A 17,404-nucleotide genomic window follows, 5' to 3' on the forward strand; every position below is an offset into this window, starting at 1 on the left:
AAAACAGAATACCAGCAGTAGGCCTAGCTGCCATGTAAAACAGAATAACTGCAGTAGGCCTACCTGCCATGTAAAACAGAATAACAGTAGGCCTACCTGCCATGTAAAACAGAATACCAGCAGTAGGCCTAGCTGCCATGTAAAACAGAATAACAGTAGGCCTACCTGCCATGTAAAACAGAATAACAGCAGTAGGCCTACCTGCCATGTAAAACAGAATAACAGTAGGCCTACCTGCCATGTAAAACAGAATAACAGCAGGCCTACCTGCCATGTAAAACAGAATAACAGCAGTAGGCCTACCTGCCATGTAAACAGAATAACAGCAGTAGACCTACTTGCCATGTAAACAGAATAACAGCAGTAGGCCTACCTGCCATGTGAACATAATAACAGCAGTAGGCCTACCTGCCATGCGAGCGTAGATGGCAAACACAATGAAGTGTACCAAATCATTATCATGCTGTATTGTATATGAAAGCTACTAAACAGGACAAAAGAGAGAGAACATGTTAACAGTACCTGCCATGCGAGCGGAGAAGGCGAAGACAATGATGTCATCGAAGGCCCAGCTGTAGTCTGGGTGAGGGGGGTGGAAGGCCAGCTGGCGTGACGACTCCTTCCTCAGGTCAATCAGGAAGGTGGAGTGCACCATGGGAACCGCGAAGCATCCCTTACGCACCTGCTTTCTCATAGGGATGTAAGCCGGGGTGCGCTTATAGTAGCCCTGGAGGAGGAAGAGAGAGACGAGGGAGAAGTGTTTAGAATACGATGAGCACTTCTAAGCGTTTCAATCAAGGTGATTGTGCTCTCGTTTTAATGCACACAAAGTATCTGGGAGGACACGACCGCACGCACGCATGCACACACACCCACCCACACAAATAGAGTACCGTACCTGGGAGGTCATGCCACACCAGAAGTTGGAGTAGGCTGCACGGGACTCTAACATGGGAGCTACAATGGTCTTGTTCTCCTTGATGAGCTTCCACAGCACATTAGGATTGGTCAATAGGTTATCACAGTCCACCACCTAGACAGGGGAGAGTGGAAGAGCGTGTGAGTGTGATGGAACTGAGCAAAGGAAGGGAGAGGGAACAGTGAGACACTTTATCCTCTTCCAGCTTTAAACATCACTCTGCAACACCAAACCTCTCTAGTGACACTTTAAACAATGTCATTGTAGCGGTCCAGCCACCAGAATCAGTGTTAGAATGAGGAGGCAGCATTGGCCACAGACCTGGGTTCAAATAGTATTTGTTGTCTTTCATAAACTTTAGCTGCTCTATTTTAACCCAGTTCTAATTGCACAACATTACTGAAGACAACAGGCACATTTAAAGAACAAAACTACCTCATCTGCGTTTTCACGCCATCCCAAAATTATACCCCTGCGAGTCCTGGACAATGTGTCTACACTTAGGGGTGAAAGAATAGAACTCAAAGCTGTCATATCTAAGATTCTGCCAGGTTTGTTCCAGAATGGTAAATAGTATCACCAAGCCAGATGAATTGGTTTACTCTAAACCAGAAGTGAGATAGGAAAACATGACTCCTGCTGTTCTCTTATTGCTTTATTGTTCTAAAAAGGAGAACTCTGCATCTCTGTAAAATAGGGCGGGACGTCGTGGAGAAAGACAGGGCCCACTGGTCAAAAGTAGTGCACTATGTAGGGAATAGGGTGCCGTTTGGGATGCACCCTGTTTATCTGTAAAAGAGGGTGGGGTCGTCATGGAGACTGGAGAAAGAAGTACCATGAAGTAGTCTGCCCACATCTCTCTCGCGGAGTCCAGTGCTGCCTGCCGCAGCTTCATCACGTGTGCGTAGCGGAGGTTGGTCCACTGCTTCGGGCTGTCTGCATCCTGGTACTCTCTGAGTGACAAACATAAACAAACAGGACATTCAGTACCTCCTCTCTGGGAACAATTTACAGCAAGGTGCCTCTCTGTAACACTTTACATTCAGGTGCCTCTCCGGTGACACGTTACATTCAGGTGCCTCTCCAGTGACACGTTACATTCAGGTGCCTCTCCAGTGACACGTTACATTCAGGTGCCTCTCCAGTGACACGTTACATTCAGGTGCCTCTCCAGTGACACGTTACATTCAGGTGCCTCTCCGGTGACACGTTACATTCAGGTGCCTCTCCAGTGACACGTTACATTCAGGTGCCTCTCCGGTGACACGTTACATTCAGGTGCCTCTTTGTATCACTTTACATTAAAGGGGCAATCAGCAGTTGCAACATCACTTTTTGGACTTATAAATTAATGAATTAATGATATGTAGGCTTACCCTGTCACGGTTTCGGCCGAGGCTGCCTCTCTCCCTTGTTCGGGCAGGTTTCGGCGTTCGTCGTCTCCGGAATTCTAGCTGCCACCGCTATATGTTTCATGTTCGTTTGCTTTTGTCTGTTTGTTTCCACACCTGTTTCTGTTTTGGCGTAATTAGTGTCCTATAAGTTTCTCGTTGTGTTTGTCTAGTGTTGTGTGTAATTATTTCCGTCAGTATTGTGTTTTGCTCGGTTGAGCTTATTCTCCACTGCGCTGGAGCATTTTCGCACCTGTGTGTGCACAGTTACATTTTGTCGCACCTGTTTGTGCGCAATTACCTTTCGCCTTCGTGCGTGTTTTTTCGCTTTCGGGCTAAGTTGTCCTGTTGCCTTAGTTTGGCCAGTAATACAGCCTTTGGAACATTCAGTCTGAGTCCTGCGTTTGATTCCTACATTACACCTACAACACGCCCTGACAGAATTACACACCATCAATGGAATCAGCAGGAGCCGAAGCAGCCCAGACGAGACTGGAGGCCCAGGTTCGGGACCAACAAGAGCAGCTCCTGCAGATGGGGACCGCCCTGCAGGAGGTGATTTCCACCCTTCGAGGCTGGGGTACGCCTCCACCGCCTCCCGCCCTGCCAGCACCATCGGCCAGCCCGCCCATTCCAGCGCCGGAACCTCGAGGAGTCCGACTATCTCTCCCGAGGGCCTACGACGGAACCGCGGCTGGGTGTCAGGGATTCCTACTCCAGGTGGAGCTATACCTGGCCACAGTGCACCCGGCACCTTCAGGGCATGAGAGCGTGTCCGCCCTGATCTCCTGCCTGGCCGGAAAAGCGTTGGAGTGGGCCAACGCGGAGTGGAGGAAGATCGACGCCACGACGATTACTTACAACGAGTTCTCCCGCCGCTTCAGGGCGGTGTTTGACCATCCCCCGGAGGGGAAAGCGGCGGGGGAGCGTCTGGTCTTCCTCCGGCAGGGGAGGAGAAGTGCCCAGGAATTCGCGCTCGAATTCCGTACTCTAGCGGCAGATGCAGGGTGGAATGATCGGGCCCTCATCGATCTATACAGATGTAGCCTACGAGAGGACGTCCGTCGGGAGCTGGCTTGTAGGGACACCAGCCTCTCTTTCGACCAACTGGTTGACATGTCCATCAGGCTGGATAACCTACTGGCTACCCGCGGACGTCCTGCGGAGGGTCCGTCCATTTCACCCTCCAGCGCCTCCGAGCCGTGTCCTATGGAGCTCGGGGGCGCTGGCGCTAGAGAGAGGAGGAGTCGGCAGGCTAGGGGGTCCATCCACTGCACCAACTGTGGTCGGGGAGGACACACCGCGGCTAGGTGCTGGGGATGGCCTCCTAGGGGAGATGACGACAGGTCCCGCACTGGGGATTCCCTCCAGGTGAGTAGGCGCCCCACTCACCCAGAGCTCACTGCTGCCCATTTTTGTATGCCTGTACGTTTTCCACAGGTAGCACCTCATTCCCAGCATAAGGCGCTGGTAGATTCAGGCGCGGCTGGGAATTTTATTGATAAAAAGTTTTGTTTAGCGTTAGGGATTCCCCTCATTCCTGTTGATGTTCCTTTTCCCGTTCACGCCCTAGATAGTCGTCCGTTGGGTACGGGCTTAATCAGGGAGGTCACGGCGCCACTTAGGATGTGTGCGCAGGGGGATCATCAGGAGATGATTCAGCTGTTCCTGATTGACTCTCCTGCGTATCCGGTGGTGCTGGGCATGCCCTGGTTGAGTACCCATAACCCAGCTATTTCGTGGCAGGAGAGGGCTCTGATGGAGTGGTCTGCTCAGTGTGTGGGTAGATGTTTGGGCGTTTCCGTAGGGGCTACCTCGGTGGAGAGTCCAAACCAGGTGCCCGCATTGCACGTTCCACCTGAGTATGGGGATTTGGCTATTGCGTTTAGTAAGGCGAGGGTGACGCGGTTGCCACCCCATAGGCAGGGGGATTGTGCGATAGACCTCCAGGCAGGAGCTGCGCTCCCACGGAGCCATGTGTATCCTCTGTCTCAGGAGGAGAAGAAAGCTATGGAGATTTACATAGACGAATCGCTGAGACAAGGATACATACGGCCTTCCACTTCCCCCGCGTCCTCGAGTTTCTTTTTCGTGAAGAAAAAGGATGGTGGTTTGCGCCCGTGCATCGATTACCGTGGTCTCAATCAGATTACGGTGAAGTATAGTTATCCACTCCCGCTGATTGCGACCATGACAGAGTCGTTGCATGGGGCGCGTTTCTTCACGAAATTAGATCTCAGGAGCGCGTACAACTTGGTGCGCATCAGGGAGGGTGATGAATGGAAAACAGCCTTTAGTACCACCTCGGGCCATTACGAGTATCTGGTCATGCCATACGGGTTGATGAACGCTCCGTCAGTTTTCCAATCATTTGTGGATGAGATCTTCAGGGACATGCAGGGGCAGGGGGTGGTGGTGTACATTGATGACATTCTCGTGTACTCACCTACCCGTGTCGAGCATGTGGCCCTGGTGCGCAGAGTGTTGCGGAGGCTGGTGGAGCACGACCTGTATGTGAAGGCAGAGAAGTGTCTGTTTTTCCAGGAGTCGGTCTCCTTTTTGGGTTATCAGTTGTCTGCGTCAGGGGTGAAGATGGAGGTAGACCGGGTGTCGGCCGTGCGTAATTGGCAAACACCAACCACTGTGAAGGAGGTGCAGCAGTTTTTGGGGTTTGCAAATTACTACAGGAGGTTTATCCGGGGTTTTGGACAGGTGGCAGCTCCCATCACGTCTCTGTTGAAGGGGGGTCCGGTGCGTCTGCAGTGGTCGGCCGAGGCGGACAGGGCGTTTGGGAGGCTGAAGGACCTGTTTACCTCGGCCCCGGTGCTGGCACATCCGGATCCCTCTTTGCCGTTCCAGGTAGAGGTGGACGCGTCGGAGGCCGGTTTAGGAGCCGTGCTTTCACAACGGTCTGGCGCGCCACCTAAACTCCGCCCCTGTGCTTTTTATTCTAAGAAGCTCAGTCCGGCGGAGCGGAACTATGACGTAGGGGACAGGGAGCTGTTAGCCGTGGTACAGGCTCTAAAGGTGTGGAGGCACTGGCTTGAGGGGGCTCAACACCCTTTCCTCATTTTGACGGACCACCGTAACCTGGAGTACATCCGGGCGGCGAGGAGGCTGAACCCTCGCCAGGCAAGATGGAGTATGTTCTTGACCAGGTTTACTTTTAAGATCACGTACATCCCTGGGTCACAGAATGGCAAGGCAGATGCGCTGTCTCGGCGGTATGACACGGAGGAGAGGTCCGTGGAGCCCACTCCCATACTGCCTGAGTCGTGTCTGGTGGCACCGGTAGTGTGGGAGGTCGATGCTGAACTCGAGCGGGCGTTACGCACTGACCCTAGTCCACCACAGTGCCCGGAGGGTCGGAAGTACGTTCCGCTCGAGGTTCGGGATCGATTGATCTATTGGGCTCACACGTCACCCTCCTCTGGACATCCGGGTATCGGCCGGACAGTGCACTGTCTTAGCGCCAAGTACTGGTGGCCCACGTTGGCAAGGGATGTGAGGGTTTATGTTTCCTCCTGCTCGGTGTGCGCCCAGTGTAAGGCGCCTAGACATCTACCTAGGGGTAAGTTGCTACCCCTGCCCGTTCCACAACGACCATGGTCCCACCTCTCAGTGGACTTTATAACAGACCTTCCCCTCTCCCAAGGGAATACTACCATCCTGGTCGTTGTGGACCGGTTCCCTAAGGCCTGTCGTTTGCTCCCCATGCCGGGTCTTCCTACTGCCCTACAAACTGCCGAGGCACTGTTTACCCATGTGTTCCGGCACTACGGGGTACCCGAGGACATTGTGGCTGATCGGGGTCCCCAATTCACCTCCAGAGTCTGGAGAGCGTTTATGGAGCGGTTGGGGGTCTCGGTGAGCCTCACCGCGCGTCAAGGGGGGGGGTACTGTCACGGTTTCGGCCGAGGCTGCCTCTCTCCCTTGTTCGGGCAGGTTTCGGCGTTCGTCGTCTCCGGAATTCTAGCTGCCACCGCTATATGTTTCATGTTCGTTTGCTTTTGTCTGTTTGTTTCCACACCTGTTTCTGTTTTGGCGTAATTAGTGTCCTATAAGTTTCTCGTTGTGTTTGTCTAGTGTTGTGTGTAATTATTTCCGTCAGTATTGTGTTTTGCTCGGTTGAGCTTATTCTCCACTGCGCTGGAGCATTTTCGCACCTGTGTGTGCACAGTTACATTTTGTCGCACCTGTTTGTGCGCAATTACCTTTCGCCTTCGTGCGTGTTTTTTCGCTTTCGGGCTAAGTTGTCCTGTTGCCTTAGTTTGGCCAGTAATACAGCCTTTGGAACATTCAGTCTGAGTCCTGCGTTTGATTCCTACATTACACCTACAACACGCCCTGACATACCCATTGATTATTGTGGAATATAGGCTAATTTATAAATATGAGGCATTTATAAATTAGCCTATATTCTTCAAGAATCAATGGTTAGCTTAGTTCAACAGTCGTACCCCATCAGAACCCAAAATATAAGCTTGTTTTACTCCAATGTTTGTACACAAAGCAAATGTAACACTATATAGTCTCACGACATGGTTAAAACTATAATGTTGATATAATGAATGGTCAGTCCTTGCATCCATAGCTCTGTCTATAAATTTGAGTGGTTATATTTCTCCAGTCCCATCCCTCAGCTTTATACCGAAACAGGGGAGGGGAGGACGCTTTGTTATTGTTTTTACCGCTGATTGCCGCTTTAAGGTGCCTCTCCGTAACACTTTACATTAAGGTGCCTCTCCGTAACACTTTACATTAAGGTGCCTCTCTGTAACACTTTACATTAAGGTGCCTCTCCGTAACACTTTACATTAAGGTGCCTCTCCGTAACACTTTACATTAAGGTGCCTCTCCGTAACACTTTACATTAAGGTGCCTCTCCGTAACACTTTACATTAAGGTGCCTCTCCGTAACACTTTACATTAAGGTGCCTCTCCGTAACACTTTACATTAAGGTGCCTCTCCGTAACACTTTACATTAAGGTGCCTCTCCGTAACACTTTACATTAAGGTGCCTCTCCGTAACACTTTACATTAAGGTGCCTCTCCGTAACACTTTACATTAAGGTGCCTCTCCGTAACACTTTACATGAAGGTGCCTCTCCGTAACACTTTACATTAAGGTGCCTCTCCGTAACACTACACATTAAGGTGCCTCTCCGTAACACTTTACATGAAGGTGCCTCTCCGTAACACTACACATTAAGGTGTCTTTAAGGAGGATATTAAGGGTTTATACGTAATTTGTAATTATTAGTTAATATGTAGTTTATAAATCACATATTAACTATCTATAAATGACTTATAAATGTAAAGTGTTAACTCTCCTGTATAAATGACACAGATAGATACAGAAAGACACACAGTTTATAAAGTGAACATGAGAGGAACTCACGTGGGCTCCTCCTGCGGCCTCCACTCCACATAGTGGTAGAGTTTTTGGACCTTGACGAGCCAGTCACGCAGGATGGCTGTAGTGTTGTCCACATTGTGGTCCGTCGCTACCCTGTGCAACACGGAGACAGAGACACATTATTATTACAGGTATGATTCATATTTTCCTTTTCCGGTCAACAGTTTAAGGGTAACACGTTTATAGGAGACGTGGAATTGGAAGTAGACCTGAGTAAAGTAGACACAGTGAACATGAAAGATCATATCAGGGCTCAGATGACAGTACTTCAGTGTTCACTTCATTGTGGTCTATTGTCAGGAGCTGTGGGATACTGTCTCCAGCATTGAATTCCATACAAGCATGTTGTACACCCATACCATAGCAGCTCTAATATCCATCACACATCCTTGCCGGGTTACTAAATAGAAGAAAATATACTAAATAAGCAAGAATACTGGGGAAGTGAAACTTTATGGTTAGTAGCTACTGAAAAGAAGGACTGTGTGTGTGTGTGTGTGTGTGTTTGAGAGAGTTATTGTGCCACACTGACAGTTTGCGTGCCTGATTCCATTCTGCGGAGGTTCCACCTCAAACCACGTCGTCAAGCTCTTCCTTCTTTCTGTCTATGTGACTAGGAACAGGGGATCCTGTTACAACTAGAGAACGACTGATAATCAGCTGTGCCGATATATCAGCCGATATTGCCCTTTTCTAGTCTTTATTTATTTTTTAGTACTTTTTACCCCTTTTTCGTGATATCCAATTGGTAGTTACAGTCTTGTCCCATTGCTGCAACTCCCCTACGGACTCGGGATAGGCGAAGGTCGAGAAGCCATGCGTCTTCCGAGACACGGCCCCACCAAGCCGCACTGCTTCTTGACACACTGCTTGCTTAACCTGGAAGCCAGCCACACCAATGTGTCGGAGGAAACACTGTACAGCTGGCGACCCAAGTCAGCGTGCATGCGCCCGGCCGCCACAAGGAGTCGCTAGAGCGCGATGGGACAAGGACATCCCAGCCGGCCAAACCCTCCCGTAACCCGGACGACGCTGGGCCAATTGTGCGCCACCTCATGGGTCTCCCGGTCGCGGCCGGCTGCGACACAGCCCGGGATCGAACCCGGATCTGTAGTGACGCCTCTAGCACTGCGATGTAGTGCCTTAGACCGCTGCGCCACTCGGGAGGCCGGCCTTTTCTAGTCTACCGGCTATTGGCCCATCTCTATCGGCTTTGCTGATAGTCCCTCTGCAGCTATGCCAGCCACCACTCACTGCCTGAGCCACATGCACTGCACAATGCAAATGTTTAGCTGGGAAAATCAGAAGCAGCAAGCTAGCTCATTCTCCAACAGAAAAGTGCAGTATTGAGAAATGGATGAAATGGGTGAAATGACACTGTGACCAAAATCAAATTATTTTTGTTAATTCACTAATAATAAGGTAACCTACTCACGCATACGCCGATTCATGGACCGTCTATATCCGGGTTGCATCCGGTTAATACGGACCAACATCACATGCACACTAGCGCTCAGTGCGCACAGAGAGCAGCGCGAGAAGCGACGACGTCATCACGTCATCCAAAAACAGGTCAGACATTGGATAAATATACAATTGTAATATCTTCGCCTGTGAGTGATGAAAAACAATTGGCCTCAGTGACAATTATTTGAATAATTCAATGGATGTTTTGTGCACAAAGGCGATGACTAAAGTGTCTTATTAGGAATTTTCAAATCTGACTTCTCTATGCGGCGGTGTATGGAAATGGTCTTTTTGGGCCAGGGCATCAGTTAAACTGTAGTACATATGCAAAGCTGTAGGAGCAGTCAAAAACCGTGCTTCTAGATCTGAACCCTGAGGTTAACACAGGCTTAGGAGATATTATACATTTGTTCAATGAAATAATATCAGTCAGTTAACATGACCTTTATGAATTATAAAGCCTTATGGCCTTTATGTGCTTTTTTATTACACAATTCACAAAACGTGACGTTAGCTGATGAAAATGGTCTCATAGAACAAAACGTATAAGATCTCCTAAGCCTGTGTTTACCAGAAACCTTATTTTTGGCGTTTATTTAAAAAAAACTACAAAAACTCCATTCATTTTCTCATACGCTTTGTCCAACGAACTATGGCAGAGCTAGTGCCTACAAAAAGACGCCATTACTATTGCTCTCTAGCTGGCTAGATAAACATGGTGCTAAGATATCAGATAGGAGCTAATAGCCAATGTGGCTAGCTAGCTACATGCACCATTTTCGGCAAAACGAGCCATCTGACTTGCTGAATAATGTGGGGATCTATTCTCTTACAACTAGATGTGATGCCTAGCTTAGAAAGAATGCATTAATGATTAAACATAATAGGTTTGTGCTGTACTGATATAGATTGTTTAACATAACAAGCTGTGATTAATGTGAGGAACCGTTAGGGGGTAGGCTGAGATAGACTTGTGATTCACACACACACTGCCTCTTTGTTAAACTGCTTAAGGACATGTGTACTGCTACAATGAAGAAGAACAAACTATGTCTGAGGTTGCTGACTCGAGACAAGTTGTAAAGATAACAACTAATGCCCGGCAACAGTGAAGCGCCAAGGGGCTGGGACCAGCCTGAGCGCCAACGATAGGTTGGGTAAGTTTAAACCACACCCAGCCTCTATTCTGACAGGCCCAGCAGGGAGCGGGAACTATCTCTGTCAGAGTATTTAAAGAAGAACTTATAACAATAGCTCAGTTCTCTGTCTGCCCTGCGTGGTGTTTCAGTGGGCACGTATATACGAACATCATATTTACCATTCAAGTGTTTGCATTAATTAAAATACTAGTCTATCTTAGAAGACGTGTATTGACCTCTTTTTGTTCCTATACCAGATTTGAATTGACGCAACTTGACAGTAACGTTAGCTGTTTACTGGTTTGCTGATCTGACCAGCCGCAATCGTATCCGTATATTGACGTGCATCGTCGTTTCATCGTTTTTCCTACCTTCGCTCTCATTGTAAGATATTATGCACTTTTATGGCTTGGTAGCAAATGTCATCGCCATTGAGCTAGTTCTTAATGTAGCAGTAAACTGCACCAAGTGATACACTACATGACCAAAAGTATGCTCATCGAACATCTCTTTCCGAAATCATGGGCATTAATATGGAGTTGGTCCCCCCTTTGCTGCTATAACAGCCTCCACTCTTCTGGGAAGGCTTTCCACTAGATGTTGGAACATTGTTGCGGGGACTTGCTTCCATTCAGCCACAAGAGCATTAGTTAGGTCAGGCACTGATGTTGGGCGATTAGGCCTGGCTCGCAGTCTGCGTTCCAATTCATCCCAAAGGTGTTAGATGGGGTTGAGGTCAGGGCTCTGTGCAGGCCAGTCAAGTTCTTCCACACCGATCTTGACAAACCATTTCTGTATGGACCTCAATTTGTACACGGGGGCATTGTCATCCTGAAACAGGAAAAGGCCTTCCCCAAACTATTGCCATAAAAGTTGGAAGCACAGAATTGTCTAGAATGTCATTGTATGCTGTAGCGTTACGATTTCCTTTCACTTGAACTAAGGGGCCTAGCCCAAACCATGAAAAACCGCCCTAGACCATTATTCCTCCTCCACCAAACTTTACAGTTGGCATTATGCATTGGGGCAGGTAGCGTTCTCTTGGCATCAGCCAAACCCAGATTTGTCCGTTGGACTGCCAGATGGTGAAGCGCGATTCATCACTCCAGAGAACGCGTTTCCATTGCCCCAGAGTCCAATGGCGGCGAGCTTTACACCAGTCCAGCAGACGCTTGGCATTGCACATGGTGATTTTAGGCTTGTGTGCGGCTGCTCGGCCATGGAAACCCATTTCATGAAGCTCCCGACGAACAGTTATTGTGCTGACGTTGCTTCCAGAGGCAGTTTGGAACACGGTAGTGAGTTTTGCAACCGAGGACAGACAATTTTTACGCGCTTCAGTACTCCGCGGTCCCGTTCTGTGAGCTTGTGTGGCCTAACACTTTGCGGCTGAGCTGTTGTTGCTCCTAGACGTTTCCACTTCACAATAATAGCACTTACAGTTGACCGGGGAAGCTCTAGCATGGCAGAAATTTGACGAACTGAAAGTCAGTGAGCTCTTCAGTATGGGCCATTCTACTGCCAGTGTTTTTCTATGGAGATTGCATGGCTGTGTGCTCGATTTTATACACATGTCAGCAACAGGTGTAGCGGAAATAGCCAAATCCACTAATTTGAAAGGGTGTCCCCATACTTTTGGCCATGTAGTGTATGAGCAATGGAGAGAGATATCAGGAGATGTAAAAGGGAGCGGAGTTACAGCCTCGCTCTATCCAATCGTAGCAGTAGGATCAAGTTTACAACCAGCCCATTTCTTAACAGATAGCTGAAATAGCCATTTGAGTTGTTTCGAATTTCATGCTGGCATTTGAGTCGTTTAGAGATGCTCCTGACAGCTGGAAAAAATATATTTTCTCGATCATGGAAAATGACATAAAATCCTAGTTTCATAAGCATCCGTGATCACAAATCTTAATTTTACGATGGACCCATTTGCATTGAATAGATGTTATTTTAAATTCTCAAACTAAGAGCAGTGCCTATAATGATGTCCTTCCATACAGGCGTGACATGCTGAAATGATGCTTCTATGCAAATGTTGGACAAAAATTACAATTACAACATACAGATACAAAATACCATAAAGATCAATGTATCAAAATAAACTACAAAAAAACATGTATTTTGTAATGTATTTAATTAAAATACATGGTTTTTGTATTTTAAAATACATTTGCAAGTTGCTGGCCCGAACAGCAACAACATTCTCAGTAACGGTTACAAAAACGTTCTTCTTGCTATGACTGTGATATGTTGTTGTTCATCTACCTTAGTTAACCTGCCTAAATGACTACCGACCCGTAGCACTGACGTCTGTAGCCATGAAGTGCTTTGAAAGGCTGGTCATGGCTCACATCAACACCATTATCCCAGAAACCCTAGACCCACTCCAATTTGCATACTGCCCCAACAGATCCACAGATGATGCAATCTCTATTGCACTCCACACTGCCCTTTCCCACCTGGACAAGAGGAACACCTACGTGAGAATGCTATTCATTGACTACAGCTCAGCATTCAACACCATAATGCCCTCAAAGCTCATCACTAAGCTAAGGATCCTGGGACTAAACACCTCCCTCTGCAACTGGATCCTGGACTTCCTGACGGGCCGCCCCCAGGTGGTAAGGGTAGGTAACAACACATCTGCCACACTGATCCGCAACACGGGGGCCCCTCAGGGGTGCGTGCTCAGTCCCCTCCTGTACTCCCTGTTCACCCATGACTGCATGGCCAGGTACGACTCCAACACCACCATTAAGTTTGCTGACGACACAACAGTGGTAGGCCTGATCACCGACAACGATGAGACAGCCTATAGGGAGGAGGTCAGAGACCTGGCCGTGTGGTGCCAGGATAACAACCTCTCCCTCAACGTGACCAAGACAAAGGAGATGATTGTGGACTACAGGAAAAACAAGAGGACTGAGCGCGCCCCCATTCTCATATTGGAACAGGTTGAGAGCTTCAAGTTCCTTGGTGTCCACATCACCAACGAACTATCATGGTCCAAACACACCAAGACAGTCGTGAAGAGGGCACGACAAAGCCTATTCCCCCTCAGGAGACTGAAAAGATTTGGCATGGGTCCTCAGATCCTCAAATAATTCTGACTGGTTGCATCACCGCCTGGTATGGCAACTGCTTGCCCTCCGACCGCAAGGCACTACAGAGGGTAGTGCGTACGCCCCAGTACATCACTGGGGCCAAGCTTCCTGCCATCCAGGACCTCTATACCAGGCGGTGTCAGAGGAAGGCCCTCAAAATTGTCAAAGACTCCAGCCACCCTAGTCATAGACTGTTCTCTCTGCTACCGCACGGCAAGCGGTACCGGAGTGCCAAGTCTAGGTCCAAAAGACTTCTCAACAGCTTCTACCCCCAAGCCATAAGACTCCTGAACAGCTAATCATGGCTACCCGGACTATTTGCACTGCCCCCCCACCCCCCACCCCATCTTTTTACGCTGCTGCTACTCTGTTAATTATTTATGCATAGTAACTTTAACTCTACCCACATGTACATATTACTTCAACTACCTCAACTAGCCGGTGCCCCCGCACATTGACTCTGCACCGGTACCCCCCTTTATATATAGCCTCCCTACTGTTATTTTATTTTACTTCTGCTCTTTTTTTCTCAACACTTTTTTGTTGTTGTTTTATTTTACTTTTTAATTAAAAATGAATGCACTGTTGGTTAAGGGCTGTAAGTAAGCATTTCACTGTAATGTCTGCACCTGTTTTATTCGGCGCATGTGGCCAATAAAATTTGATTTGATTTGATTTAGTTGAGCAAATCACTCTGGATCAAAAGTTTGGGGTCACTTAGAAATGTCCTTGTTTTCGAAAGAAAAGCAATTTTTTTGTCCATTAAAATAACTTCAAATTGATCAGAAATACAGTGTAGACATTGTTAATGTTGTAAACGGTTATTGTAACTGGAAACGGCTGATTCTTTATGGAATATCTACATAGGCGTACAGAGGCCCATTTTCAGCAACCATCAGTCCTGTGTTCCAGTGGCACGTTGTGTTTGCTAATCCAAGTTTATCATTTTAAAAGACTAATTGAACATTATGTTAGCACAGCTGAAAACTGTTGTGCTGATTAAAGAAGCAAATAAAATTGGCCTTCTTGAGACTAGTTGAGTATCTGGAGCATCAGCAATTGTGGGTTCGATTACAGGATCAAAATGGCAAGTAACAAATAACTTTCTTCTGAAACTCGTCAGTCTATTCTTGTTCTGAGAAATGAAGGCTATTCCATGCGAGAAATTGCCAAGAAACTGCTGTGTACTACTCCCTTCACAGAACAGCTCAAACTGGCTCTAACCAGAATAGAAAGAGGAGTGGGAGACCCCGGTGCACAACTGAGAAAGAGGACAAATACATTAGAGTGTCTAGTTAAAGAAACAGACGCCTCACAGGTCCTCAACTGGCAGCTTTATTAAATAGTACCCGCAACAGTGAAGAGGCGACTCCGGGATGCTGACCTTCAAGGCAGAGTTGCAAAGAAAAAGTTCAGTGTTCTTTTGCCCATCTTAATCGTTTGTTTTTATTGGCCAGTCTGAGATATGGCTTTTTCTTTGCAACTCTGAAGGTCAGCATCCCGGAGTCGCTTCTTCACTTTTGACGTTGAGACTGGTGTTTTGCGGATACTATTTAATGAAGCTGCCAGTTGAGGACAAGGACATTTCTAAGTGACCCCAAACTTTTGAACGGTAGTGTATATGTCAACAGAACATACCAAAATGAACTGCAAAGCACACTGGGTATTATTATTGGCCTTGTTTCAGGGCAGAGCTCATTAGAATAATACTCAGCATGCTTTGCAATTGTTCATTTTTACATTTTAGTCATTTAGCACTCTTCTCCAGAGCGACTTACAATTAGTGCATTCATCATAAGATACAGTGCATTCGGAAAGTATTCAGACCCCTTGACTATTTTACACATTTTGTTAGATTCCAGCCTTATTCTAAAATGAATTAAATTGTTGTTTTTTTCTCTCTCTCTTCAATCTACACACAATACCCCATAATGACAAAGCAAAAACAGGTTTTTAGACATTTTTATCCAGACCCTTTGCTCAGTACTTTGTTGAAGCACCTTTGGCAGCGATTACAGCCTCGAGTCTTCTTGGGTATGACGCTACAAGCTTGGCACACCTGTATTTGGGGAGCTTCTCCCATTCTTCTCTGCAGATCCTCTCAAGCTCTGTCAGGTTGGATGGGGAGCGTCACTGCACAGCTATTTTCAGGTCTCTCCAGAGATGTTAGATCGGGTTCAAGTCCGGGCTCTGGCTGGGCCACTCAAGGACATTCAGAGACTTGTCCCAAAGCCACTGCTGCGTTGTCTTGGCAAAGGGTCTGAATACTTATGTAAGTACTTACGTAAATGTTTTTTATTTTTAATAAATTAGCAACAATTTCTAAAAAACAGTTTTCGCTTTGTCATTATGGGGTATTGTGTGTAGATTGACGAGGGAAAAAATCCTTTAATCCATTTTAGAATAAGGCTGTAACGTGACAAAATGTGGAAAAAGTCAAGGGGTCTGAATACTTTCCGAATGCTAGGTGACACAACATATCACAATTGTATCAAGTACTTTCTCCCTCAACAAAAAATGTTACATATACATTTAGTTCATTTAGCAGACGTTCGTATCACACCATAGTGTATCAGACTTCTGAGACCAATGCAGGGTGAAAGGGGGCCAACAAAATGTGAACTGCTATAAAAAAAAATTATAGAAAAGTATTTTGTATTTTGAAAATACATTGGAGTGTAGTTCAGCACAGTGTAATTCAAATGACAAAATACTCAGAAGTAATTAAAATACGTATTTCAAATACATGTAACAGAAATACTGCCCATCTCTGATCAGTTGTAGGCTAATATTAGTCCCAAATGGAATGCAAACAGATTTTGTCATCTGTAACACCATAAATAAACTCCACTGATCAGCCAAAACAAGCTCAATAACTCAATGCATGCACACACTCCTATTGAATATGCATTCACCTGTATTGTGAGTAGGCCTTTGCCATCTTAATTTACCCAGGTTATCAAGAGATTTACCAATTCAAATAAAATTGTTGTTATGTAGTTAGATTGGAAAAGAAAATAATGTTGTTATGTAGTTAGATTGGTAAAAACAAAGTCAAATGTATTATGTGATTTTTAAATTGATGCAATTAAACAAATATACATCAAAATGTTTGTCATCAAAATGTTAAAATTTAATGATATTGCATATTGGCCTAAAGTATTGACCCCCAAAAATCGGTATTGGCCCTAAAAAATCCATATTGGTCATTCTCTAGTTACAACGTGGTCCTCTGTAGCTCAGCTGGTAGAGCACGGCGCTTGTAACGCCAAGGTAGTGGGTTCGATCCCCGGGACCACCCATACACAAAAATGTATGCACGCATGACTGTAAGTCGCTTTGGATAAAAGCGTCTGCTAAATGGCATATTATTATTTTATTATTATTATTATTATTATTATTATTATTATTATATTATTATAACATGACAACACCCATCACTCCTCCTGAGCCCTAGGCCCCTTCAAGAGACAATCCCTATCCCCCATCTCCTCTAGGCACGTAGATCTGAGAGGATTGGCTAGGTAGGCTATACTGTAAGCAGAGGGCAAGGAGGAGCTAACTATCTTCATGTTTAGTCTGCAGGCCTTCCTGTCAAATTCTTCCAGATCAGTGCCTAGGGGTTAGGGGCTAGGGGCTGTTTCTGGATGGGGCCCAAGGGAGGAGGGGCCCAAGTGAGGAGCTCCTCCCCATATTGCTTAGCCTTAACCTATCCAAATCATGCAGAATAGTGCCTAGGCAGGCAACAGAGTCGGAGTGGTGGTATGGCCTAAACCTCTAGGCACAACAGTTTCACTGACAGCACAGCTTGTAGTTCTCCAGTCCTGATGGCAAGCAGCCAAAGCAGGTTCTATCTTCTCAGTGTGGAGTAGGGTGCTGGAGTGCTGATGTCACACTGGTCTGTGAGAACACTGCAGCTCCTTGCTAAGTTTGTTCTCTCCCGTCTCCTCACTCTAGCTGT

At 46.8% G+C, this 17,404-nt stretch overlaps 1 protein-coding gene across 1 annotated transcript in view; it reads right to left on the minus strand.

Moving 5' to 3' along the window:
- The window catches only part of colgalt1a (collagen beta(1-O)galactosyltransferase 1a), a 28,783-nt gene that overhangs the window by 7,316 nt on the left and 4,063 nt on the right, over nt 1–17,404 (minus strand). The window contains exons 2-5 of the mRNA XM_084145762.1: nt 7,713–7,823; nt 1,755–1,872; nt 899–1,033; nt 523–727 (exon numbers count right to left, since the gene is read on the minus strand). Coding sequence (XP_084001888.1) covers nt 523–727; nt 899–1,033; nt 1,755–1,872; nt 7,713–7,823 — 569 coding nt within the window. The remainder of the gene's footprint in view (nt 1–522; nt 728–898; nt 1,034–1,754; nt 1,873–7,712; nt 7,824–17,404) is intronic.

Source organism: Coregonus lavaretus (assembly GCF_964263955.1).
Source record: "Coregonus lavaretus genome assembly, chromosome: 28".
NCBI classification, from domain to species: Eukaryota; Metazoa; Chordata; class Actinopteri; order Salmoniformes; family Salmonidae; genus Coregonus; species Coregonus lavaretus.